The sequence below is a fragment of the Crassostrea angulata genome, chromosome 5 (assembly GCF_025612915.1).
Source record: "Crassostrea angulata isolate pt1a10 chromosome 5, ASM2561291v2, whole genome shotgun sequence".
Taxonomy (NCBI): domain Eukaryota; kingdom Metazoa; phylum Mollusca; class Bivalvia; order Ostreida; family Ostreidae; genus Magallana; species Magallana angulata.
Genome location: NC_069115.1, coordinates 6,968,434 through 6,996,196, shown reverse-complemented (window position 1 = coordinate 6,996,196; position 27,763 = coordinate 6,968,434). Strand labels below are relative to the sequence as shown.

Genomic DNA, 27,763 nt, shown 5'->3' with positions numbered 1-27,763 from the left:
TCTTATGAATGTTATGTTATATATCTTTCCATCGTCGGACACCTACGGCCAGTCTAGAGAAACCTCCAGCGGGCGGACTTCTTGTCCTTTTGTGAAATTTTGACCATCGGAACAATGTATTACATGTAGTTACTATAGCTGCATATCTGTATCTCTCGGTCTGTAACCAAAAAAAAAATTCTGATTGACGAACATATTGGGTTTTTTTTCAGACCGGGAGCTACAGACCTGCAGCTATAATTAAATTCTTTTATCAATCAAATAAAATCTTATTTTTATTGATTTCAGTTACATGTACAGATGTACCTTAATAACAAAATTAACTGGATCCTATATTTCCCAAAGGGTCGATTTTTCACAAGGTAAAAATACAGCCATGTATTTAATGAATTAATTAAAATGATAATGATTAAAATGATGGTATATTTAGGACACTTTATTATATTTTTTAAGAAAACAGGGTGAAATAATCTCAAGAAGAAGTTGTCCCGTGATAGCGAGATCTCGTGAAAACGACAATATTTAGATATGTCGTTTGCACGAGATAATTTTTTCCTGACAACTTATAAAACACAATGATTATATGTCCTTAATTTTGTGTAGTTATAATTTATAGATCTATATATAGCATTAGAAAGTTTCATCTTTGTCAAAAAAATCTATATATCCTCTAACAATCGATCATTAGGATGGCTGGATGGTCTTACCCCTGATCTACCCTAAATTTTAAATGTGATTTTGTAAAGAAATAGTCCACATGTACATGTATTTGGTCTTAGATTTTAGCATTTTCTTATCATTATCTTTATAAATATGGGTCAGCGTCTTATTTTAAAGCAGATAAATACTGTACTCATTATTCTTATTAAGATAATAAATGATGTGCAAGCATATCTAAAAAATCAACAAATGTTATTTTTCTTCCTTTGATGTTACTATTCTCATAACATAAAAAGCATATCATACTTCATAAAAGATATAAAAAAAATCTATAGATATTCAGAGTTTAATATCGGAAATATAAGAGGAATTGGGGAGGGGGGGATCAAACCGAATAAAACACGAGCAACTTGACCATTTTTCAAATATGGCTGCGCCCATGGCGCAGACGGGTTCAGTGCATACTAGCAGTAAAAATGCCGACAAGAAGACCAAGACATGTAAAAGCCGACGAGAAACAGCGGTAAGTATTGTGAATTTTATGTTGCCATAATTTTATTTCAAATTTTACCATTTGACCCTCCGAACCCCTCGAACTTTTGTCCGATAAAATGACAGGGTACTTGTACGTTCAAATGTTTAAGGCTTACAGTAACATGATGACTAATCTGAACTAAAAATGAAAAATGATACTTTTTCATTAAGGTTAATGACTGACAAATTTTTGCCAATGTTAAGAATGTTGAGACGAAATAAGATACCATGAAATTATGTTTATCAGTGCAGATACAGATGATTTTAATCAGATTGACTTAATTATTTAGTAATTCAATATACCACAATATGTAAACGGTTAGAAAGAATAATCTTACCGTTTCCAGGCTATGGTTAGGACATCTGTCACTTTAACAATAGAACATTCTATCTAGTAAACGGTGTGACCGTTGGGCTTTATACCGGTGTATATACACTACATATTAGAGAGATTGAGATTTCAAACGTGTACGGGTACGCGTACGTGTATTAAAACTACACGTACACGTACACGTTTTTGTAATTTATCAGTTGAGATTTCTTAACTTGTAGGATACAAATGTGTACGTAAATCGACGAAGTTTTGTGACATGAATTTATTTAGTTAATTCCAAATAAATGGTAAATTTCTTATCAATGTTCATGCAAATGAAGTTTAAAAATCTATATAATGTATCACAAGAATACATTCACTCATCAATAAGATTTTATTTGCTGTAAAAAGCTACACGTTTGTACTTACGTGTAGACGACACTCTACAAGTTTAGAGAACGTGTAGAAACCATGTCGTCACAAAAACTGATGACATAATATGCGAAGAATTAATGATTCCCCTAGTTCACGTACAGGTACCCGTACACGTTTGAAATCTCAAACTCTCTATTATGTATAATGATATTTAAAATTACGGGTAGTATACAATGTATATGTAATACATATATGATATACTACAAGTAATTTTAAATATCAGGAGAGTTTTTATAGAGCAGGAAGACAATATAGTCTGTCCCAAGATATTTTTGCCACACATTTTCTTAAATTATTCGATATTTATAAATACCTCTTGATTCAGACGATGTTCATTCAATAGTATGAAAAATCCCAAGATTTCCCTTTTGAAACGCCCCCTCTAGCTTGTCAGGTTTCAATTCACAGCTAAAAATAGAAAGTCTACGGGGATTTTGTATTGCATCAGCCATTAATAAGCCCGGATGATAATGTTGAAAAATTGCTCGAGATATCCCAAGTACTTCCGAATGGAGAGAAGATGTCGACATTCCCTATTATGAATCTTCGTAGGAAATCTGTTTTCGTTCCTTTGAATTTTTATGAGGGAAAATTGATAATGTGTGAATAAAGTTATCTTGGAAATTTTCCCTTTCATACATTTCAATTGCACTTCTTTCACAGGTATGTGTATAATATTGTTATTATTAAAAATCGTTCAAATGTGCAACATAAATATCTTGGGACAGACTATAAATCAACGTGAACTCTGATGTCACATTCACATTAAATAAGGGGAAATAACTCCAACTGTAATACTGTAAATTGAATAACCCAAAAATGAAATCCTCTCAAAATCTTACAAAAGCTAACAAATGAGAGCATTTATTCAGAGATTATATGTTTATTATTAATGATACATATATACATATTTAACCATAAGCTGCGCTCGTCCCAACAGCTGCACCATAAAACATTATTATTTTTATAGTTCAGAAAAAGCTTACTTTACATCTGTCATAGGCTTTAAAACTAAAAAAAACTTTACAAAATCACTTGACAATTTTAGCATCGATATATTTTGTAATTCTATACATATTTCACCAGATGATAAATGCATGTAGATACATGTATGCAGTGCTATTATTCATAGTTAGGATTTTAGGCAATTTTAATTACTTTTATTTTTAAGTGAATAGCTAAATTGTTTTTTTATAATTCACTTTAGTTATTGTGTGATATTAACATTTGAATGAAGCATAATGACTGGTGTCCCAATTAATAAGAACATGACATCATTTTAGGAACATTTTTAAATATCATGCACTGAAAACAAATTTTTGGAAACATATGATGGCAGAATAATTGAATGAACTCCTAGAAAGCAATACAGAGTTTACATTTTTAGTACTATGCTGTTTCACAATCATGTATTTAGTTGGACTAACAATTTTGTCTCGTCTGCCAGATCATTATAATTAAATTTAACAATCCTACTCTTTAATTCTAATTACCGTACTAAGTGTGAAAATGTAGGGATTATCTGTGGTCCCGTTAACCATTATTCCTCTTTAAAAATGCTTTTTTAAAAATCTGCTTTTTGTAAAACAATACTCCTCAATTATACTTGGCAAATTCGAATAATTTATGATTTAACCTTCTATTAGGGGCAACAAAACTGGACCTCTGCATCAATGTTGAACTTTTCCTAGTTATACAGACTATCAGTGTATTTTTCATAATCAACTTTAATTCTGGCAGAGAAATCATCAAGAAACCTGACATGTCTTATAAACATCTTATTACATTTATCGAACTTCATAACTTGCCATTGTGTGTATTTCAATATGATTCAGGTACAAGGCACCAATGATAGTTCCATCGTCAGCAAGTGCTCTATGGCCGCTGTCGGTTACTTCAGTGACCCGTACCTTCACTGCTTTGTCTCCAAGACGACCAGGAGGTCTCCTCTCATTCACAGGTAACAGTCTTTGTACCTGTATAAATAGACAAACATTTAATCTCTTAGTCATATACTCTGCCTATTGGGCCTAACATGAATTTATTTTTCATTTTACATAATTTCATGTTTACTGCATGAAGTTGTGTGAAAGCCTGTATTTTGTTGACTGTTTAAATTATGAATATGTGATTTATTCAAGAAAATTGTCCATTAGTGGATTTGAGTCGCTACAATGCTTTACTTTCAGGGGTTATTACATTCGAGCAAAGGCTGTCGATTTTTTCCTGAAAAAATTCCTTACATCATACCCTGAGAAAAATCAGGTAAGTAGAACTCTTTCTATTCTGTTTCTACCCCCACATCCCTTCTCTTGGTCACTCAATGCCCATTCCAAGGTCAAAGTTCAGTTAAAGTCATAACTTTTGAACAAGGTCAAGGTTATTTATCAAGGTCAAATTTCAATTTGCTCATCATTCAGTTTTCTAAAGATAAGAAATTTTAACTACAATATTAGATAAGCATATTCTTCCTACAAAGTATGAGTATGTGAGTATTCCAGACTGTGTTTATATGAATATTGTACTATTTTATCTAAATTTTGCTTTTTTGTAATCACTATCACACTGCAAAAAATTCAGTATGCATAAATTATATTCAGTATTTTTGCACTAAGAAATTTTTTAAATCTAATAAATGCCTGACACAAATAATTTTTAAAAAATTTACCCCATTTTTGCATATTTCATGGCACAAAAAAACCCAACAATGGATGTATGCCAAGTAAAATTTAATCAATCTCCCCCCCCCCCCCCCCATTTTCATTATCATCAGAATTATATTTAAAGCTCAATGTACCTTTTAATTCTTGTTCTGATCTAGATTGTCTCCCTTGGCGCTGGGTTCGACTCCACCTACTTCCGCCTCAGATCTGAAGGAGTGTTGTCTAGTACATCGTTTTATGAGGTAGGTACTAGAGATAACGTATTTACTTACGCGCAGTACTACTGTCCTCTTATGAAAACAAATTATAGAAAATTGCAAGAAATATTTTGTCAGTGTTTCAGTTGTTTTTATGATTTGTTTTAAGGATCTCTGTTATGAAAATATAATTAAATTTTAGTTGCTCATCCATCCTTTTTTGAATGAATACTTTTTAATTATCAATTATTATATTAGAAGAAAATGCCGTTTACACAGTATCTTTAATACAGCATCAAGAAATTACAATTTATTTTGAAAGTAAAGCAAAACTTTTAATAATGTTGTTGTTTGCCAAATACATGAAATAATAGTAGATTATTTGATCATAGAAAATGAATGTACTGCAATGTGATGCATTGTACTAAACACTGTAAATTTAACATTGTACAGGTTGATTTTCCTGATGTGGTTCAGCGGAAGAACTCCTTGATACAGAACAACAAGGACTTACAGAAGCTGATTCCTGGGCTACAGTCTCAGGGAGAGAAAGGAAACCCTCTGATTGGTTAGTCAGAGAACCTTAAGTTTTGATTGGTCACTTGTCAATGAAATAAACATTTTGATTGGTCAGCATATTTATAAATGGTTAAAACAGATTACAGGGAGACAATCCTTTTGATTTTTAAGTAAAGTAGATGATATGATTCTTTTGTGTTTTCGTCTTCTTGCTAAGAGCAGGGGATAAAAACACACAACTGTTTGGATGAATAGTCAAATCCCAGCTCAACAAATGAGAGGTATATTTTGTTTATTTTGAAGAAATCAACACGGAGGATTACAAACTTCTTGGGGTGGATCTAACACAGCTTAACACCCTGGAGGCGTGCTTGAATCTGTGTGGGGTGGACTGGGACACTCCCACCCTGCTGCTCTCAGAGTGTGTTATGACCTACATGACCCGCAGATGGTTAGACTTTGGGGGAGGGGAGAGAGAGAGCTTTGGAAGGGCATTTTTTGTCCAGAATATATATAACAACAAAATACTGTTGCCTTTGACATATATTATAGGTGTTAGTCAAAATGGCCTCAGTTGGGAGGAAATGTAACTTTGAAGGTTTTTTTGTATCTTTGAGGATTGAATTGTAGGATGATGGGGGGGGGGTCACTTCTAACCTTCAACATATTAGGATAATAAATTTGTATACTGTAAACCAACTTTTATTCGCAATGGTAAATTGGAATTCAATGATTATTTTTTTGCAATCAAGCCTTATCCTCACGTGTTTTCTTATTGCACCATTACACCAATGACTGGTTTGCGGCAAGAATTATTCACTACGACAAGGCTCTTGCAAACCTCGCGATTATTTCTCAAACGCAAATAAAAGCTGATTTACAGTAATTCATTGTTGTACTAAAGGGGATACCAGATAGATTATAAGTGTTTGTACATGTGGAGTGTAAAGTTTTAGCTGACTACAAATAACTTTGATTGTTTTGGGAATAAAATTTTCATTTTCATGAATGGAATGTCAAAGGAGGAGGAGGGCAATTACTAATTGAACTGTATGTGATCGAAACTTCTTGTAGATTGAAACTGAAAAGGAATAAAATTGAAAAAGTTAACAACAATTTTTCACCATATTTTGCCTAAGATTATCTGAGATGTATGAAAAAAATAAATCCTTAATGCATGTCCTACCCATTGTTCTACTACCTATTACCTACTGTTCAAAGATGATAAACATCTGAGACTTGCTATCTTTCAGTTCCTCGGCAGTGGTGAAGTGGGCTGGAGAGGCGTTCTCTGAGGCTGTGTTCATTCTGTATGAGCAGGTAATAAAATACCCAACTGATTTGTAACAGAAGTTTTGATGTACCGAGTATTAGTACTTAATTTGCAGCATAAAAAGCATCAATTATGCATTACTCATTTATTTTACAGCATATTAAAGTTCATTTACAGCATTACACACTTTGGTTTCAAGAGTGTATTTACAGCATTGTAAACATTGAATTTTATCAGTATAATAAACTAAAGAAACATGTATATATGTATGCCTTTAGCTAAATATAAGATATTAATATTGATTTCCCATAAATCAGAGGCCAAAAAATAAATCATATTTTTACATTATTTTTTCCTTAGATAAATCCAAATGATGCATTTGGAAAGTTCATGTGAGTATAAAAACCATGATTTTCTGAAAAGCCTAATTTTACTCTTTAGATTTATTTTCATTGCATCAGGAAAGGCAAAAATATTCTAATTTGTTTCAAATTTGTACTGTATTCAAGCACAGAATTGCAATCTGAGTGTAAATAATAAGAATGGTATCATTTAGATATACTACATGTTACTTGTTTTGTTTTAAAATTTCTAAATCTTATCAATTTACTTATGATATTTTGTTACTATTAACTGAGATTTTGTAAATGTACATTTGTATAAACCTAACAATATGTGGGGTTTTTGCAGGCAGAAACATTTCCAGTTGATTGGCTCTCCACTGAAGTGTATCAATGCATTTCCCACCCTGTGTGACCAAAGGGACAGGTTCTTAAAACTGGTGAGAGAGAGAGAGAGAGAGAGAGAGAGAGAGAGAGAGGTGTCATTTCTTCTTGTTAATGAACAAAAATAAAATGAAATTTTTATTACAGGTTTTGTGAATGGTTTGAAAGAAATGCAGAATACATGCAAGATATAAAGATAGATTGAAACCAATAGATGATTGATGATAATCATTCTTTATTAAATCCTTTCTGAACAAGGAAATTTCTTATAGATGCATAGAGATAAAAAATATATACTTGTACATATACTGTATACAGGGTTATTTTTGCTCCATGTTATTTTTGCCCTTCTATTTTTGCAAACAGTTTCAAACCATATTTAATTTGCTCAGACTCAGTTGTGTTTTAAGAAAGATAACTTGAGACATTGGAATTCGCCAAGTCTTGAATTTGCCTGCTCACAACGAGGGCAAATATTTTCCTTTATACAGTATTTAGAAAATTATCCCAAAAATTCTATTAAACAGTTTGGTGACATCTTGAGGCTACACATTTATACATGTACTTGTTTTACAGGGCTGGAGCCGCAGTGAAGCCGCGGACATGAATTACTTCTACCGCGAGTTGGTGCCACCTGACGAGCATCACCGCGTTGAATCCCTGGAACCGTTTGATGAGTACGAGGAGTGGCACCTGAAGTGTAGCCACTATATGGTGGTGGTAGCCTCCAATGCCAGTGGTTTCCCCTCAGTGTTGTCTGGTAAGTGATATATTTACTCATGGTAGCCACAAAGTCTAGTGGTTTCACCTCACTGCTGTCAGGTATTCAAAAGATTTTTTTGTTTTAAGTTAAAGTCTGATGAATACTATTGGTTCCATAGAAATCTTACTCTAAGTTATTTTAATAGTCTGCATTTCTTTTTTTACTATCGCTTTCTCTCTCTGAAAATTTTGTATTAATTGATAGGTTAATTGGTCATTTTGTCATTAACAATTTGATTTGTAGACCATATGCACATTGTGGCCTTTTGATCTTTGTTTACCATAGGTAAAAGTTGTTAGGATTTTGTTAAGTTTTTAAATCTCATAAGAACTTTTTGTCACTGTTAATTAGACATTGGGACTCCACCCGAGACAGACAGGCCAGGATGTCTCCCAGTAGAGGGCCGGGTTGGCTGTGACTTAGTTAAAAGGTTTGGACACAGTTCGGTGATGCTGAGGGACGGACACTCGCTGGTCAGCTTCGGGGGATTCGGGGAGGAGGCAGGCAAACACTGCAGGATCCTGGACCTGACCGTAACAGATATCAGGACACTTCAGTCCTACGTGGTTCCTGTGAAGGTCAACCCAAGGGAAGTTCAAGGTCGGAACTTACATATATAAATAAATAGACCTTACTTGATGAAGTTAAATGGGTCAATTTTGCTGTCATAAGTTGTATTGTCATTTTTTTTTGTGGGGGGTGCTTTAATTATCAAGCTAAGTTATCTTTTTCTGTTTCCTGTAAAATCCAGAATTTCTAATCTCATCAATTTTGACTCTACTCTCATTTCTGAAAACTGTTTACTTGACACTAAACATATAAGTGTACTATGGCTTCATTAATACTCATGGTCATCAGTTTTAATGAATTTAATGAAAATCTCAGTTTCAACATCTTCGCTAGCCAAGGGTTTTCGGTCCACTTTGCTCCCCATAAACCCTTGGCGGATTTCATTACGAAAACTTGGTGACAAGCTCCGTTTTATGATTGGCAGCAGCTGCGAGTAGCTGATCCAATCGCAGTGCTTGTAAATATAAACACATGTGTGATCTTTGGTAAAACATTCGGTGCTTTTAACGAGTTGAGACACAAGTTCTCGAGTACAGTGCCTCCCCAACGATGGTCTAACCAGATCGCTTTAAAAACCTATATATTTTACTGGGATTGACCATAGTTCTACAAACTTGTCAAGGCTCGAGTGATAGCATAGGAAGTAAACATGGCGAATGTAGAAGTCGCCTATCCCGTTAGTATATACGTTCCTGCTTATGGTTATTGCTTTTAAAGGTTCAGTGAGCTCTGCTTTATTTAATTTCTTGGGTCCGCAATATTCACGACAACGATAGCTGATTTTATGGCATGAAAGCTTTCGGCGACTTTTTCACTCCCGGGACAAGTCCTTACAAAACACTATGAATAAAACATTCCGTGCTTTCCCTAGGTACTTAATTCGTATTTAATAGCATCGTTAATTATGTTCCGATATTCGGTAGTCAACATGTTTTCAAGTTGTATTAATGCCGTAGTGTGTATATAACCTGTTGTTTAATTCGATTAAAATGTAAATATGCAAGGGGCGTAACTCAAGTTGCTCGCTAGATAGCGCCACCACATCACCGAGTTTTCGTAATGAAATCCACCAAGGGTTTATGGGGAGCAAAGTGGACCGAAAACCCTTGGCTGGCGAAGATGCAGTTTCAAGGATACGTAAATTTTTGGATAATGATGACCTAACAATACAGTTTGTTATTAGAAATTGCCTTGCTATGAACATTTAATTTATTGATGATATCCGCAACGAAATCCATGAAATTAATAATTAACGAATATTGATGAAACCAAAGTATATAAAATTCCATGTACTTAATGAACATGCTCTTATTACAGTGAGCAGAATGCATGACCAGAGCATCCTGTTGAGGGATGGATCCGTGCTTCTGGTGGGTGGAAGGACCTCCCCCATTCATATGTGTACCCAGGTTCTAAAAGTAGAATTCTCCAGCAAAGATCCACCAAGCTCAGCTCTGATCTGCACGAGGTGTGGTCTTATGGCAGAGGATGTGTGTCAGCACAGAGAGAACAGTAGTCCCCAAGAGGATGTGTGTCAGCACAGAGAGAACAGTAGTCCCCAAGAGGATGTGTGTCAGCACAGAGAGAACAGTAGTCCCCAAGAGGATGTGTGTCAGCACAGAGAGAACAGTAATCCCCAAGAGCAAGTTTTTGTGGAGGTATCCAGTGTTAAAAGTGAATCCCATTCATTTACAAATATTTTGTGTCCTTCTAATAGTGAAATCCAGGGAGAACACAATACAGAGGTCAGTGGTGACCAGAGACAAAGCAGAAGACCTCACAGTGTCAATAGTGTCACCCACAGACCTAGTGAAATCAGTGAAAATAGATTGATGAATAGTAATAATAAGTGTGGAGATAATGGTGCTTGTGATAAATGTGCATGTGGTGGGGGGTTGGGGGAGGGTGCTGTGAGGGTTGATGGGGGGCAGGGTGGTCAGTATTCAGGGGTGAGGTTCCAGGAGATGAAGACGTCGGGGGACAGTCCGTCCCCGCGCTGGAGACACGCCGCTGTGCTGATTCATTATGAAGGTCAGTTAGAGGGCAGATATAGATGTTTAGCATGGAATTAGGGTTAAAAAAATATCCTCTGTTTTCTTGGGCAAACATTTCAAATGTTAAGTGGCAGGTAGGTTGATTTGAAAAGGGAAATAAGGGAATAAATTGTAATATTGATTTTTTTTTTCACTCTGATTAAACGTCATCACGCGTTTTGAATAACTTATCTAAATTTGATATGTACTTTTGAAAAATTATCATTTAATCACATCTATCTTATCTCAAAAAAGAGTTTTCCCCACAAATCTTCTGGCACCATATGTTTAACGACAGAAGCGCACAAAATGGCATGTTTTAAGGCTGTTCCATCTATTAACAAACAGCGTATACATTGCCTTTAAACAATGCAAAAATATTTCAAACAGATAATCATCAAAATAAATTTAATATAAGCTGATATTTGGATATTGTTTGTCCTATACACACCAAGCTGTGCAGACAAATTGAATACCAGGCTATAGCATTTCAACAATTTCAACAGATTTTAAAGTTGTCATTGAGATTAATTTGTTTATCATTTTGCAAAAATGACAATTATGTATAGCCATGTAGTTCTTATTTTGGTTTACACAGTTTTAAAAAAGCAAATGATTAATAATTTCCCCAACTATTTGACAATAATTACAATATTATTCCAGCCCTACTACTTGTTTGATTCAAGTACACATCATTCATTAGAAAATCTTTGATTTTGAAATGCATGTTTAAAACAAGTGTCCATCATTAAAAATTTTCCCATCATGCATTTTGCCAGGTCGTGACTTGTTGTATTTACATGGAGGCAGGACAGACAAGGAGCTGGCATTAGACGACAGTTACCTGTTGGACACACAGACTTTTACCTGGACAAAGGTGAGCTAACTCCTGCAACTAACTGCTAATTACACGATTGTATTTTCAATAAATCAGCAACCTTTATTTTCATGTAAAACTGTAAAATGACCGATTCACAAAATCATCTAATTAAAAGAGATGCATGTATTTCTGATAAGTCATGCAGAAATATGTTTACGGTCAAAATTAAGCTTTCAAATTGAAAACTAGTACAAATTTTCAATGTTATTTGCATGTAAAGAGTGATGTTGCAACTATCTGTTATAGATTGAGGACAAAGGTCCTGGAAGACGGCAATCCCATACTGCCTCAGTGTGGGGAGATCATGTGATCATTGCGGGAGGTATGGATCAAGGACTCCGACCTTTAGCGTCTGTGTTCATGTTCAGTGTTCACACAAGACAGCACACACTGCTGCAGGTTCAAGAAAGCCTCCTGCCAAGGTACAAAAAATTATCTTGGACCCCTCCTCCCCCCCCCCCCCTCCAAAAAAAAAGTTCATTGTTAATTCAGCCAATTATTATATTTTTATGAATGTTCTATCCAGTGTTGATGATTGACAGGTACTCCCATACAGCCCACGTGATTGACAATCAGCTGATACTAGTGGGCGGAGTCAATGTCAATCACTCAGTGCCGGGCGTGGCTGTCATTGATATTGACAGCAAGAAAGTGAGGGAGTTCTCTATACCAGTAAGTGAGCTACTTCTGATTATACCATAGTACATTGTAAAAATGTTAGACCTAGTTGTCATGGGCAATTAATAATAAATGTAACAGGTATCATGCTATTTGCACAATGAACTTATTATATCTTTTTAACAATTACATTCACATGTTGCAAAAATTACTATTTGCAGAATTAATGTCCAGTTTAGATGTAAAAACTTTTTAAGGGGCGTGGTCACGATTTTGGTTGAAAATTATTTCTCCAGTTTTTTAGCTCACCTGAGCCAAAGGCTCAAGTGAGCTTTTCTGATCACAATTTGTCCGTTGTCTGTCGTCGTTGTCGTCGTTGGCGTTGTAAACTTTTCACATTTTCATCTTCTTCTCAAGAACCACTGGGCAGATTTCAACCAAATTTGGCACAAAGCACCACTAGGTGAAGGGGATTCAAGTTTGTTCAAATGAAGGGCCACGCCCTCTTTAAAGGGGAGATAATTGAGAATTATTGAAAATTTGTTGGTATTTTTCAAAAATCTTCTTCTCAAAAACTATTCGGCCTGAAAAGCTCAAACTTGTGTGGCGGCATCCTCAGGTAGTGTAGATTCAAGTTTGTTCAAATTATGGTCCCCAGGGGTAGGGAGGGGCCACAATGGGGGGATCAAGTTTTACGTAGAAATATATAGACAAAATCCTTAAAAATCTTCTTCTAAAAAACTATCAGGCCAGAAAAGCTCAAATTAAAATGGGAGCCTCCTCAGGTAGTGTAGATTCAAGTTTGTTCAAATCATGGTCCCCAGGGGTAGGGTGGGGCCACAATGGGGGGATCAAGTTTTACATAGGAATATATAGAGAAAATCTTTAAAAATCTTCTTCTAAAACATTATTAGGCCAGAGAAGCTCAAATAAAAGTGGAAGCATCCTCAGATAGTGTAGATTCAAGTTTGTTCAAATCATGGTCCCCAGGGGTAGGGTGGGGCCACAATGGGGGGATCAAGTTTTACATAGGAATATATAGAGAAAATCTTTAAAAATCTTCTTCTAAAAAATTATTAGGCCAGAAAAGCTCAAATAAAAGTGGAAGCTTCCTCAGGTAGTGTAGATTCAAGTTTGTTCAAATCATGGTCTCCGGGGCTAGGGTGGGGCCACAATTATGGGATCAAGTTTTACATAGAAATATATAGACAAAATCTTTAAAAATCTTCTTCTAAAAAACTATCAGGCCAGAAAAGCTCAAATTAAAATGGAAGCATCCTCAGGTAGTGTAGATTCAAGTTTGTTCAAATTATGGTCCCCGGGGGTAGGATGGGGCCACAAGAGGGGGGTCATGTTTTACATAGGAATATATCGAATTTTTTTTTAAAAATCTTCTTCTCAAAAACTATAAGGCCAGAAAAGCTTAAATTTGAGTGGAAGCATCCTCAGATAGTGTAGATTCAAGTTTGTTCAAATCATGGTCCCCAGGGGTAGGGTGGGGCCACAATTAGGGGATAAATTTTTATATAGGAATATATAGAGAAAATCTTTAAAAAAATTTCTTTTCAAAACTTTTTGGCCAAGAAAGCTCAAATTGTAACCATCCTCAGATAATGTAGATTCAAGTTTGTTCAAATCATGGTCCCTGGGGGTAGGGCGGGGCCACAATGGGGGATAAATTTTTATATATAGAGAAAATCTTTAAAAATCTTCTTCTCAAAACTATAAGGCCAGGAAAGCCCAAATTTAAGTGGAAGCATCCCAAGATCGTAAAGATTCAAGTTTGTTTAAATAATAGTCATGGGGTATGGTGAGGCCACAATGGGGGATGAATTTTTACATAGGAATATATAGAGAAAATCTTTAATATCTTCTTTTTAAAGACTATTTGGCCAGAAAAGCCTAAACTTGTGTAGAGGCATCCTCGGATAGTGTAAATTCAAGTTTGCAAAATCACAGTCCCTAGTGATAGGGCTGGGCCGTGACGGCAGTTTGAATTTTTACATAGGAATATATAGAGAAAAATCTTTAAAAATATTCTGGGAAAGTTTTCGGTCCAAAACTCAGTACTTAGTGTGAAAGCACAGGTTATGCAGATTTAAGTTTGATGAAACCATGATTCCCTAGAGAAAAGGGGGGCCACGAAATGGAGGGGGGGGGGTAAATTGGAATAGAGAAAAATCTTCTTACAGGTACAACAACAAAAGGGGCTTGGTATTTACCCAAAAAAAGAGGTGGATAAAAATTGACAGATTTTCTATTTTTTTTAGCAAGATCTACTGTACTTAGTTGTCAAGATATTTTGATACTGTAATGCTAATTTGATCAGAATTAAGGCAATTGTTGCTCAGGTGAGCGATGTGGCCCCTGGGCCTCTTGTTAAGTTACTATGCTTCAGTAAGGCATTCCTAATAGGCAACCAAAATTCATTGTGCCATTCATGGAGTTATAAGCGAGTTACAGAGCTTGCAATTCTTTGCTATGTAAACAAAATTTTTGAATGTTGAAGTGAAAATTTCAGTTTTAGACCTAAAATGAATGTGTTAAACATAAGGAACTGTTTTTTTATGCTTAAAATGAATAAAAATTTAGACAAATTAGCTTAAAAAAGAATTCTTATTGGTATATTGAACCTATGTAAACAAAAACAGGGCACAAGCCTTGTTTACATGACAAAGAATTGTGACCTCTGTATCTTGCTTATAGCTCTACGACTGACTCTCAAATTTCGTGTGATCATTAAAAATGCATTTCTAAAGCATTTTAAATAACAAAAACAGAAAAATAGAATTTGGCCAAAATCGCAAAATGAAAAAGGTCACATTATTACGCTAACGCATTGTGTTATGTGTAATGGTTTGTGGCAAGTATTTTGTGATTGAGAGATATGCATCTCATACATTCATTACTATACAATACCAAAAGTGATTCAAAGATTGGAGAAAAAATATTGTCTTCTGTCACTGATAAATTCTTTTCCTTGTGTCTGTTGTTTAATTCTTATCAAACAAATACAATTGTTGTATTTTAGGTGGAATATGGAGAACAGCTGTTGATGTTACATAAACACACAAGCTGTTACCTTGGCAACAACAGAATTCTGGTGATTGGGGGCGGGGGCAACTGCTTCTCATTCGGAACTCATCTGAATTGTTCTCCATTTGAAATAGACATCAGCCAATGCTTTGGAGAAAAGTGATATAGAATTAATTTTTAACAGACATAAAATTGCTTGTAGTAAATGAGGGTGCTTTATAAAATGGGAAAGTATTGTAATATATAATCGAAGATGGGTGTAAATTAAATGAAGTATTTATTCATATGATGAGTTATTTTTGCTTTAATTTTGTTGAAGCCCCCAAGTCTTAAAGTATTAATTTCAATACATGTATTTTCAGAACACACTAGGCCAAGAAACATAGTTGTGCAATAAAGATACATGCAGTAGTTTTATGTAGCCCTTGTCCAACATAATTGTCACTATTACTGGTCATTATTTGATGTCTTTCCTTGTGCCTACATAAATAATGATGAAATAATCACTAGCATTTATTATGAGTCTGTTTGAGTTAGAGTCAGTTTGGATACGACTTGACCTGATTCCACATCGACAAGAGCTGTGCCCCTTTTTCTACATACAAAAAAATGTTTAACACTGTGATTTTATCAGTATTCGTTAATTACCAAATTTTGTAGATTTTGTTGCCGAGTTCAATAACGATATGAATTGTTCTTAGCAGTGCAATTTTTAATAACAAATTGTATTAAATATTACTGGATCATTGTCCAAGAATTAATGTGTCCTTGAATCTTAGATTTTCATTGAATTCACAAAAACTGAATATTAATTAATCATTACAACACAAATAGGTTTTTTTCCTTATAATTTCAACAGATAGATTTTGTCGCAGACCCAATTTTTCACAAAATATTTCTGTTGAAATTGATTTTATAAAGTAAAAAAATAATTTGATAATTAGAACCATTTTATCAAGGCCATGGACTTTTGATACGACGTGACTATCTTTTTCTTGCATCAAAACAAGTTTTAAAAGGTGACGCTGAAATATACACCATTGCGTAGTCTCTGCTCAAAAACCAGACAAATCTTTTTGATTTCAAAGAGTCATGGAGAAGGCTTACATATGGACATATGGGTTGCCTGCTGCCTAATCCATTTATATAGATAAATATTTGCATGATAAAATATGTTCAAATTAAATCAAAGAGTCATGGCTGTGGTGCTAGCAATGAAATAGAAAGGCCTACGTCATATTGCTGTTTGACACAACTACCCAAAATGCAAACTCTCGTTTAAATGGTTCTAAATACTCATATTATACATGAATTCGTAATGCATATGTTTCATAAAGTTTCAAATTCATTTTATTGTTCATTTGCATCTTTTACTTCTTCCCTTTATTTTCTTTCAAGTTTTAAAACAATATCATACAGTGTTAATTTGCATTTTAAATTAATTCATAGCACTACAGACATAAATTAAGAACTTAATTTATAATCTCCGGCCTCCACATCCAGTAGGCTGATAATAAGTTCACTGTTGTGATAAAACATAGCATTCATAAATTATTCATTAATTACATATTATTTGAAATGGCAACAAAATTTCAAGTAAAACATTTATATTTATAAAAAAACGATTCACAAAATCGACTTCATCACATTTTATATGATTTATTCAAATCAACACTTAGATTTGGCACTCTGTTCCTTTTTATCCTTGACCAAGTACCTGCATGTATCACAGTCATTTTCACTGATTGTTGGAGATCTAGTAAAAATAAAATAGAAAACACCGAACACAAACGTGGGAATCTAAAAATGGACTCGACACCGTCAATGCGTTACATTCTGAATGGTCATACTGGCATTTGAATATTGGCGGGAATAATGACGTCATCAGTCGTCATTAAGATTGACAGTCATAGTAACTCCCTCACTGTCTGAGTGTTTATCTATAACTGGTTCCCAAAGTACGAGGTATACCAACCAGTAACCGACATTGAACAATATAAACGCTGCGGGGAACAGGAAGCGCGACACTCGGTCTATATTCCGGGCTTTTTCCCGGTTTTTGGATGGCGTGAAAGAGAAGCCTTCCCTCTGACTGGTCGGACTCTCTGTCTTTGGCGAACGCTGAAAGACAAAACCATAGACATGTTTTATAGATTTTACATGTTTGGAATGCTTAAAAGTAATAAAAAAAAATGAAGTTCTTTTTAAACTTAGTATAAATTATACAAAACGACGTTTATCCATCTTTGACCAAAAGATCAAATGTTTTTTAATTTATTTTCAATATGTCTTCAGTTTAATCAACAAAACTGTTTTTAAAAAAATATAAAATCCGGTTTTTCAACAATTTTGCTATTGACTGTTTAAAAAGCTACGATCCCAAATAATTGTGTTATCGGACAAAATTGAGCTTATATAAGCTGCCAACCTCCCGGTCAGTCTCGCAAACGGAGCCAAATTGCTACATTTTTCTTGCTCTAGTCTTGTGAGGAAATTTTAAACTAATTGCGAGAATGAATACGCAACATCATGCTAGTGTTTTTGATTATGTTCCTTCAAAAATTTAGAGTTTCACTTTCTTACTGGTGGAATTATAGTAATGCATATTCATGATAACGAGGTGAAGAGATTCTGTTGGTTTCAAAATTAAAGACGAGTACATAGCACTTAAAATTTTGGTTTAGACAAACTGTATTTACAGTATTACCTTGGCGTTTCCGTTAACAAGGGAAGGTAAATCTAACACCGATTTCCGCCGACTTTCCACTCGGTTGGAAACGTTTACCCAAGCAAACTCCAGGAGTCCGGCGAACACAAAGAACAGACAGGCAAAGATCCAGACATCCATGGCCTTGACATATGATACGACCGTCAGCCCGCGCACCGCGGCCGAGCTCTGTGTCGTCATGGTTAGCACCGTCAGAAGGCCCAAGGAAATTCGGGCGGGAACAGCGTCAATGCTCAGCCAGAAGTTGACCCAGGACAGAATGACGACTAGAACGCACGGGACGTAGGTCTGGGTCAGGTAGTATCCGATGTTCCTCTCCAGGTGTATGTCCAGTCCGATACAGGTGTAATTTACTGAAAATGGTATGTATTGCATGCACTGGCTTTGCAAACAACATTTGAATATAATTTATGACAAGGTTTTCAACCCGTAATTATTCAACCATGAGTTATTCAACCCAAAAAAGAACACTATTTCATTCTTCAAAGTTACATTACTTTGTTGCCAATATGTCCCCGGCTGAACCACAGAATATATCAAGTATTTTAACATACTGCTCATCCAAGCATGTTTACTGGATAATATATCGGGTGTTGCTAAAACGCGGAACGGAAATCGGAACGGAAAGCGGAACGGAACGGAAAACGGAAAACATCATATCACGTTTAAAGCTTTAAAAGGGTATAGACTGACCAGAAACGATTTACTTTGTATCATGTATTCATATCTAATGAATGATTATCAACATGTGGCTGTCTTATTGATATTCTTATAAGTGTCTATCAAATATACATGTAGCATTATATTCAATTGGCGTTAGTTGAGTACGAAATGTTTACGAGTTGAGAAATATTAACATGTTTAAACGAGTAAATTTGCTGTAACTTTTTACTTATTTTTCTTGTATGGTATTGCTGGCATAAGCGTAACGTAGGCACTTAGTAAAAGCGTTTCATGTGTTTTATGAGTATTTTTATATTTCAAATATGATGTATATATATATATATATAATTACATCAACACTGAATTTTTGGGGTTCTATACGATCTTAAATCATACAGGCGATACAGTATCATTAGGATGAAAAAAACCGTACGGCGACGACATTCAAAATAAAAATACATTAAAATACCTGGTACTTAGTGAAACTAGTATTTTTAGCTATGCAATTTTGTTTACGTTTGCATTACTTGGCAGTTGTTCATTCCTGCAGATATATACATATGATCCGAATAGAGAGCTCTATACGTTGCCTGGTTTGATTTTCCGATTATAAGTTGGGACTATAGTCTGTCGATCTCAAAATATTCATGCAGCACATTTGGATGGTTTTAATACACATACCTGTAAAAGATGCAATTGAAATTGATGAAACGAGAAATATCCAAGAAAACTTCATTGACACATTATCATTTTAATCGGAAAAATTCACAGGATCGAAAACAGATTTCTTACGGAGATTTATAATGGGAAATGTTGACACCTTTTCTTCATTTGGAAGTCACTCAGAAGACCTTGCACAACTTTTCAACGTTATCATCCGGGTCTATTGAAATGCAAAACCCTGTAGACTTCTTTATTTATAGCCGTGTTTTGAAACCAGCTGATGAGCTAGAGAGGATCGACGTTTTAAAGAAGGAATGATGAGAATTGTTCATGCTTCTGAAAGGAAACGCTTGAACCCTTAGGTATAAACTTATTCAGCAAAGTGGGAATCGAGGATATTTTGGGACAGAATTCAATATAGTGGTCAATGCATGTACTGTTAATAATATTATTCTTGAATAAATAATTCAGTATTCCTAATTTTAAAAAAAATGTATTAAAAATGACATAAAGCATATGTGTTTAGCATGATTAACAAATCTATCAAGTAAATAACATTAGATAAGTTTTTCCGTTTTCCGTTCCGTTCCGCTTTCCGTTCCGTTTTCCGTTCCGCTTTTAAGCAAAACCCGAAATATATCTTTCCACAATATATGACACGCCTTAAATATCGATTGCTGACGGAATATAATTCCATTTGATGGAAGTCGAAAGATGACTCAGAAAAAAAGTTCTCCGATTAAAACTTGAGAAAAATCCCCTTACTGCCCATGTACTGCTGGTCACAGAAGAAGGACCTCATCAGGGTGATGTCAAACTGCGGCAGCCTGAGGGTGCTGGAGATCTCGGCGGGTGTGTCCCGCCACCGGACCACCAGGGTAGAGGCGCTGTGACTGTCTGTGGACGAAATGTACAATTGTAGCCGGGCATGTTATATAGGAGGTGTGTTATATAGCGGGTATGTTATATAGGAGGTGTGTTATATAGCGGGTATGTTATATAGATGGTGTGTTTTATACCGGATATGGTGTGTGTGATAAAGCAGGTATGCTATATAGGAGGTGTGTTATAAAGCGCGCATGTAATATAGGAGGTGTTTTGTATAGCACACCTGTATGTAATATTGGAGGTGTGTTGTATAGCAGATATGTTATATAGGATGTATGTTATATAGCGGGTTTGTTATATAGGAGGTGTCTTATATAGCGGGTATGTTATATAGAGTGTGTGTTATATGGCGGGTATGTTATATAGAATGTGTGTTATATAGCGGGTATGTTATATAGGAGATGTGTTATATAGCAGGTATGTTATAAAGGAGATGTGTTATATAGCAGGTATGTTATATAGAAGGTGGGTTATATAGCGAGTTTGTTATATAGGAGGTGTTTTATATAGCGGGTATGTTAAATAGTAGGTGTGTTATAAAGCGGGTATGTTATATAAGAGGTGTGTTATATAGCGGGTATGCTATATAGAATATGTGTTAAAGCGGGTATGTTATATAGGTGGTGTTTTGTATAGCGGGTATGTTATATAGGAGGTGCGTTATATATACTGGACATATAATATTGAAGGTGTGTTATATAGCGGGTATGTTATAAAGTAGGTGTTTTATAAAGCGGGTATGTTATGTATGGTGTGTGTTATATACTGGATATGTTACATATGAGGTGTGTTATATGGCCGTTATGTTATATAGGAGGTGTTTTATATAGCGGGTATGTTATATAGGAGGTGTGTTATATAGTGGGTATGTTATATAAGAGGTGTGTTATATAGCGGATATGTTATATAGGAAGTGTGTTATATAGTGGTTATGTTATATAGGAGGTGTGTTATAAAGCAGGTATGTTATATAGAAGGTGTGTTATATAGAGGGTATATTATATAAGAGGTATGTTATATAGCGGGTATGTTATATAGGAGGTGTGTTATATAGCGGGTATGTTATATAGGAGGTGTTTTATATAGCGGGTATGTTATATAGGAGGTGTTTTATATAGCGGGTATGTTATATCTAGGGTGTTTTGAAATGTAACGTATACATTGTATATTGTATAGCTGCTGTGTTGGACAGCGGTTGTGATTGTGGGTATGTTATAAAGCGTTTATGTATGTAATTGCGGGTATGTTGTATTGCAGGTATGTGCATCACACAGCTGGTGTGATTGTGGCATGTTATATTGCCGGTAGGTTATATAGCAGCGAATGTGTTCATACGCAAAAAATATATTTTCTTTTGTGTTTTTTTTTTAATTTCTAAGAAAATGATTTTGAATCTTTAAACTGTTCAAATATGAGTTCGAGATAGCTAACATCAGAAGATACATATATAATTTCTACTGATAAATGGCAAGAATATACAAGTGTTTGATTTATTTCAAATTTATTAGATATGAAGTTTGGAAAATGATAACTCACAGCTTTCCATCCGGATGTCACAGATCTGTTTGTCCAGAGGATATTTATGGAGGTCCATCATACAGGAAAACACCCCGGAAACTCTAATTGAACCAATCAAATAATTCGTTATGTATCTAATTGAACCAATGAAATAATTTGTTATATATTTAACACCCCGGAAACTCTAATTGAATCAAGGAAATAGTTCGTGATATATCTTTTAAAGTTAATTCCCTATGCCGAAACCATGGTTTTAGCGTAACCCATTGTCTAAATTAAATAATGTCAGTTTTAGAAAGAAGCTGACTATACAATGTTGATAATGCTAATGATTTATTTGTTCTTTTCTCTATATATTTTACAATTAATGTAGTAAAATTATTTTAATTAAGATTTAATACATGTATTAAAAAACAAACGATGTAAGATTATAAATTATAAGGACGAAAATTTTTATAAGCTGATTTAAATGGGTAGGGGTGCATTAAATATAAATACTAGTACATTTTGCAAAAAAAAGAATATATAATCAATATTGACTTATAAACTTTTTCATTGTGTTAGATAAGCCCCTCTTTCTTGTGTAAAATAAATAACCCCTCTCTTTGCGTAAGATAAATAACTCCTCTTTCTTTCGTAATATGAATACCTGTATAAATAGCCTCTCCTTCTTGTATAAGATATATACGCCCCTTTTCTTGCGTAAGATAATTAATTCCTCTTTCTTTTGTCGGATAAATAACCCCTGTTTATTGTTTAACATTAACAACACCTGTTTCTTGTGTAACATCAATAACCCCTCTTTCTTGTGTAAGATAAATAACCCCACTTTCTTATGTAAGATAAATAACCTTTTGCAGAATATTTTACTTCTATAGGTGAATCAAAATAATTGTGGCGATTTGCAAAGTAATATTAGAAAACCTTACTAAAGGTCAGAACAAGCGTTTTTTACGGATGCTTGAAGCTCCCACTCGATCACCATTTCTAATTAAAGTCCACAAAAAATAACAAACTATTCAAATATCATAGAGTTAAATGAAATCCAACTGCTTAGAAAGTATAAAATCTGTTTGTTTCTCGCCTAGCACTGTACAGCACCAATCCGTCTGGATATATGTACATCATTTTGTTGGGTACAGTGACAGTATGGAATTTGGCGGTCTTTTCGTTGATTATGTACAGGTCGGGTACCCAAATTTTGTCCATCAGTTTGGGGTCAAGCTCGATGTTTTCTATCCCCAGGGATTCGTTGAAGCGGAGGCGCGGATCATACCACCTTTGTCTCAGGTAAAAAGACATGTCGTAGTCCTAGAATCATACAGGTAAAATACATGTCGTATGCCTAACATTATACAGGTAAATTAAAATGTCGTAGTCCTAGAATATATACAGGTAAAAAGACATTTCGTATACCTAAACTTTACCGGCCAAATAGACATGTTGTCTTATGTCTATACAGGTAAAAAAAATGCAAATTCTTGGAATACTTTATACCAATTCGTGGACAGGGATTTGACATACCATACTGGAATCGCTGATGGAGTCGATGCTCAGAATGTACAGCTGGACGTTCTCTGTAACTGGTAAACCTGTGAACGGTAAGTAGAATATGTCACGTGACGGCCAACACGGCCAACGTTTGAAATTCAATATTCATTACATAATTGACCAATCATTTATCAAGAAAATATGCAAATCAATACATCCATATTTTGAATTTCAAAAATGTGTGTAACAGTGCACATTAGGAAATAAAAGAACATAAGCAAACCATTTAGATGCAAATCTTATTACATAGAACCAGACGTTTTCTAGAATAATTGGTTTAAAATAAAGTATTCTTTCAGATCTTGAAGTTATGAGTAGTTTACTAACATCGGCTTGAAAATTGACACAAAATGATTGCTGCTGTGGCATTCAGGAATGTTCACTCCATCCCGCTTAATTAACTTAATTTCTGTTAACTACACAACTCTTTTAAAACTGATCAAGAAATAACAGGGCAGCTGTTATATTGAATGTTACCATTCCTGTCAGTGCAAGTGATTCATAATTATGGCAAAAGAAATCACTGACATTCAAACACTTCCGGTTCAGACGCTATATTCCACTCGCAACTTCTAGGGGGTTGCAATTGGCTGGATTTTTAAGCTGAGGCGTGTTTAACAGAGCGGGTGCTCGTGAATGCTCGACAAAATTCCATATTCCTAACACACATTTTGGTGAGCCCTCGCAAGCATCCGCTCTGCTGAACACGCCTCTGATTTTTGCGTTGCCTTTTGGACTCAGAAGTCATGTGACAAGCAAGAGCTGCGATAAAACATGTTTGTATATCAAATATATCAATTGTGTTTGGTATTTTAGAATAACAAGCAGCATCAGTCACTTAGAACCATTGTAACAAGAGCTTGGACTTTGGGTAGTTTTATACAGCAATTTGATGTAGGCCTGTCGATTTCATTGTCAGCCACTCAGTAGTAGCTGTCTAAAATCAACAAGATTTGTCTAGCTTTTGAGCTAAGACCACGCAATCGGTGCAAATTTCGCTTGAAACCGCGTAATTTTTAACTTGTTTTGACGCAAGAAATAGATAGCTACTTCCTACTGAAAGTCCAAGGTCTTGTTAAAATGGTTCTATGTATAAAATTTTAAATATATCTATAAAGTGACGTCACAATATAACTGCATAGCTTAACTTGACAACGTTGATGACTTACCGTCCGCCACGGGGGCCTGTGTCGCCTCGTACCCGTCCAGCAATTGGTTAACTAGGCTGTGTCTACAAAATAAGTCCAATCTTTATGTTTTGTCGTTCGACAGACCATGCATATACTATATATAAGTTGCTAGATTTAAAAAAAACATTTTGCTAAAAATCTTAGACAGTAGAGAATACGTGTAGTTAATATTTCGAATCAATTTTCATCGCTAGTTTCATATAGTTCAATTATCAATAAACTGAAATTTACAATTTCCCGCAGCATTAATTGTGCTAACCGAAAATTGTATAATGTAAATAAATCAAAATAGACACATTGAGATGGTGACCATCTCAAAGGGCCCCGCTTAAATAATGGACAAAAGGATGGGAAAAAAATCAGACAATTTTGCTTCTAATTCAATCTCATTGTCCCTTATATACAGGCATTTTTGTTCAATCTGAGCAAGATTAAAGCTCCATGGTTTTGGTTTTTTCACTATTACGGTATCAAATAATTTTCCATACAAGCTAATTATCTTAGAAAGTTTTAGACTTTTGTCTATTTACACCAGCAGAATCGGCCTCCTCTCAAGGTCAGAAATATTCAAAGTAAATAAAATGATTTCTTTATGGGCAAACAAAAATACAAACCAAACTGCATCATGGGAATGTTTAGAAAAGGAAACCGTTTGGTTTCGTCCTCTAAATGATTAGGTTTATTCAACCCACATATTATGCTTCGATTGTAAACAAAGCAAACTTCAGAAATTTTAGTGAACAAAATATTCACAGGTTTATTTTTGATTTGCCCAAAATTTATGACCTTTATTTATAACGACTGATCACTATAGGGCGCCCGCAGAGCGGGACCCTTATAAAACGTGGGTAACATGTCCCCAGTCTGTCACTTTTTTGAGAGACATTCTGCAAATCTCGTATATATTTAGATAAAAAGGACCTCGATTTTGAGGGGGAAAACGGTTACTAACTCGCACTGTAAACGAACCATACGCTTTAGGCACAAAACTGAAGATGTATGAGAAAATTCAAGCTGACAGACCATCATAAGAGCCATAGTTCTCAGGTGTGAATTTATATACACGTACATCATAATGACTAAAATGTGTTTGTTCGCGTTCTTAAGGGTTTTCTTTCACAAAATAACATATTGGACCTGTCAGTTGTAAATTGATTTAGTTGAGCCAATGATTTATGTAGTGGTTATGTAACTTTTCAGGTTTTTTTTAAATTTTGGTAATCGGAATGTGGTTGATTCCAGTCAATTTTTTCCCGTCAAAAACATCTATTTACAGAGGTAACCTAGCAACTCAATCATTAAGCATGCAAATACATCTGAGTAAATTTAAAATTCGATGCAGATTGCAGACCGAGATTTCTGCAAAATCGATGCAAAGTCAATACTATATAAGAATATTTATTAAAAAAACGAACAAATTGTAGCAATTTAATTCAGTACAAAATTCTTTAACACCCAGAGATTTCTTCCAACATCTTATTATCTCTGATTTTAGAGAAATAATAAATAATTCATGTGTATTTACATGTAGAGTCTTATGGAACGCTAATTTATCATGGCACCTAAAGCATTGTGTGTACTCGACATCGATATCCTTTCTACAGAAAATTTGGGATACAGAATGCAATACTTATCAATATTTATCAATTATTTATATCGAAGAACAAATTAAATTGAAGAAAACACCTTACCTGATGTTAATTGGAGAAGTTGTATGGACTGGTTCTAGACATAATAATGATACTGTTGCTAGCAGGTAGAGCATGGCGTTCTGTTCCATTGTCTGAAGAAGAAAAATTAAACATCGAATTTTATTATTCGATTTTTTTCCCTCATAAATATTTCATTATTTGCAGCACTGGAAATGCATCAAAATATATAAAATTCCCTGTGAGTAGAGTTGTATGTGTATATATCATTTCAGACATATCGATGTTTTTTTTCTCTGTTTACTGTTTGACTTTGTACATCATTATTCCATACGACCGCATTGAAATATTACATGTATTATCATATGAATGATTAGAACTAAAACCATTTTTTAAAAAGCTTGGACTTTGGGTAGTTGTGTCAAACAGCAATGTGACGTAGGCCTGTCTGTATCATTGCTGGCCACTCAGCCATTGCTCTTTGAAATCAACAATATTTGTCTGGCTTTTGAGCTAAAACTACGCAATCGGTGTATCACTTGAAACCAGCGTCATTTTCAACTTGTTTTGACGCAAGAAATAGATAGTTGGGTCCTACTGAAAGTCCAAGGCCTTTTTAAAATGGTTCTGTATTTTTTATCAAAGCAAAAACTATGTAATTTTTTACTTGTATTAAGAGGGCTTGATGGTCGCGGCCATTTTTTAGACTGTATTTATCTCCTTTACAAGAAGAACTCTACATGAAAATACAAGAAAATACCCAAGTTTAAAAGTACAAATTTATGGATTTTCTTTAGTTAATAATATTTTAAAGGTAAACAAATCATATCATAAAGTGTTAGGTAGATCTGATGGTTCATTTGATGACCATTGACCCCCCTTAAAAACTCGTGGTTATTTTATAACTATTCAAGGAACTGTGAACCATGTATACGAATACGGGTTTTTTTTGTCGCTAAAAAATTTAACATCTTCATGGATTTGTAAATTTATAGATTTCCAAGTGATTAATTATTCGGATATTGTCAAAACCAAACATCTTCAAATATATATGAAGCTAAGTGATCTAGAAAAATGCATTTGCTCCAAGCAAACATTTGGTTAAGAAAAACGGAATGCCGATACCCATGTTACAACGCACTTTGAAAAAATATTTCAAAGTGTGTTAATTTTGGGACCAAGTCAACGCAATTTGAAATGTTTTTTTCAAATTAAGTGCGTTGATATTGTCGATAATTGATACTTTTATATACAATAAATGATTGTTTTCTCCTTGTTTAGCTTAATGTGATTTATTTAAAAAAGAATCTATTGCATTTTCAACTAATTTGATAAACAGAAAAGCTGTTCTTCTCAATGAGATTAATGAAGTCTAAAATTGCTACAGTCATCCAGCACGCTAGAGGATACTATTTTTTGGTTTGTTCCTGTTAGCATGAGACCAGTATTACATTGTATATGTCAATGATACTATGATACTATTCAAGAGAGAGAGAGAGAGAGAGAGAGAGAGAGACACACACACACACACACACACACACACACACACACACACACACACACAGAGAGAGAGAGAGACGGACGGACGGTGTTTGTATCAGCTTCATGCACAATGTGATTTTTTTTAAATCCAGGATTAAATTTTATAATCATTCCACCAGACTAAAACTCATGTGATCAACTGAGACGCATAA

General features: G+C 34.6%; 2 protein-coding genes across 4 annotated transcripts in view; one reads left to right on the top strand and one right to left on the bottom strand.

Annotated features, from left to right (window-relative positions):
• The first annotated feature begins 1,061 nt into the window (after nt 1-1,061).
• Nucleotides 1,062-16,357, top strand: LOC128184833 (tRNA wybutosine-synthesizing protein 4-like). The gene is made up of 16 exons (XM_052854448.1): nt 1,062-1,183; nt 3,778-3,902; nt 4,132-4,207; nt 4,764-4,847; nt 5,256-5,370; nt 5,625-5,772; nt 6,575-6,641; nt 6,955-6,986; nt 7,285-7,375; nt 7,896-8,079; nt 8,434-8,682; nt 9,970-10,683; nt 11,465-11,562; nt 11,812-11,987; nt 12,108-12,237; nt 15,215-16,357. Exons 1-16 carry the CDS (start codon nt 1,088-1,090, stop codon nt 15,380-15,382), a joined length of 2,553 nt encoding a protein of 850 aa, XP_052710408.1. The 5' UTR covers nt 1,062-1,087; the 3' UTR covers nt 15,383-16,357.
• Nucleotides 16,358-16,867: 510 nt separating this feature from the next.
• LOC128184841 (glycine receptor subunit alpha-2-like) overlaps nt 16,868-27,763 on the bottom strand; it is a 35,382-nt gene continuing 24,486 nt past the window's right edge. For all 3 annotated transcript variants that reach the window (XM_052854461.1, XM_052854459.1, XM_052854460.1), the window contains exons 2-9: nt 26,112-26,203; nt 24,400-24,461; nt 23,204-23,271; nt 22,764-22,990; nt 21,698-21,780; nt 20,039-20,170; nt 17,927-18,300; nt 16,868-17,340 (exon numbers count right to left, since the gene is read on the bottom strand). In XM_052854461.1, the coding sequence (XP_052710421.1) occupies nt 17,104-17,340; nt 17,927-18,300; nt 20,039-20,170; nt 21,698-21,780; nt 22,764-22,990; nt 23,204-23,271; nt 24,400-24,461; nt 26,112-26,200 (1,272 nt within the window). In that variant the 5' untranslated portion in view covers nt 26,201-26,203 and the 3' untranslated portion in view covers nt 16,868-17,103. The remainder of the gene's footprint in view (nt 17,341-17,926; nt 18,301-20,038; nt 20,171-21,697; nt 21,781-22,763; nt 22,991-23,203; nt 23,272-24,399; nt 24,462-26,111; nt 26,204-27,763) is intronic.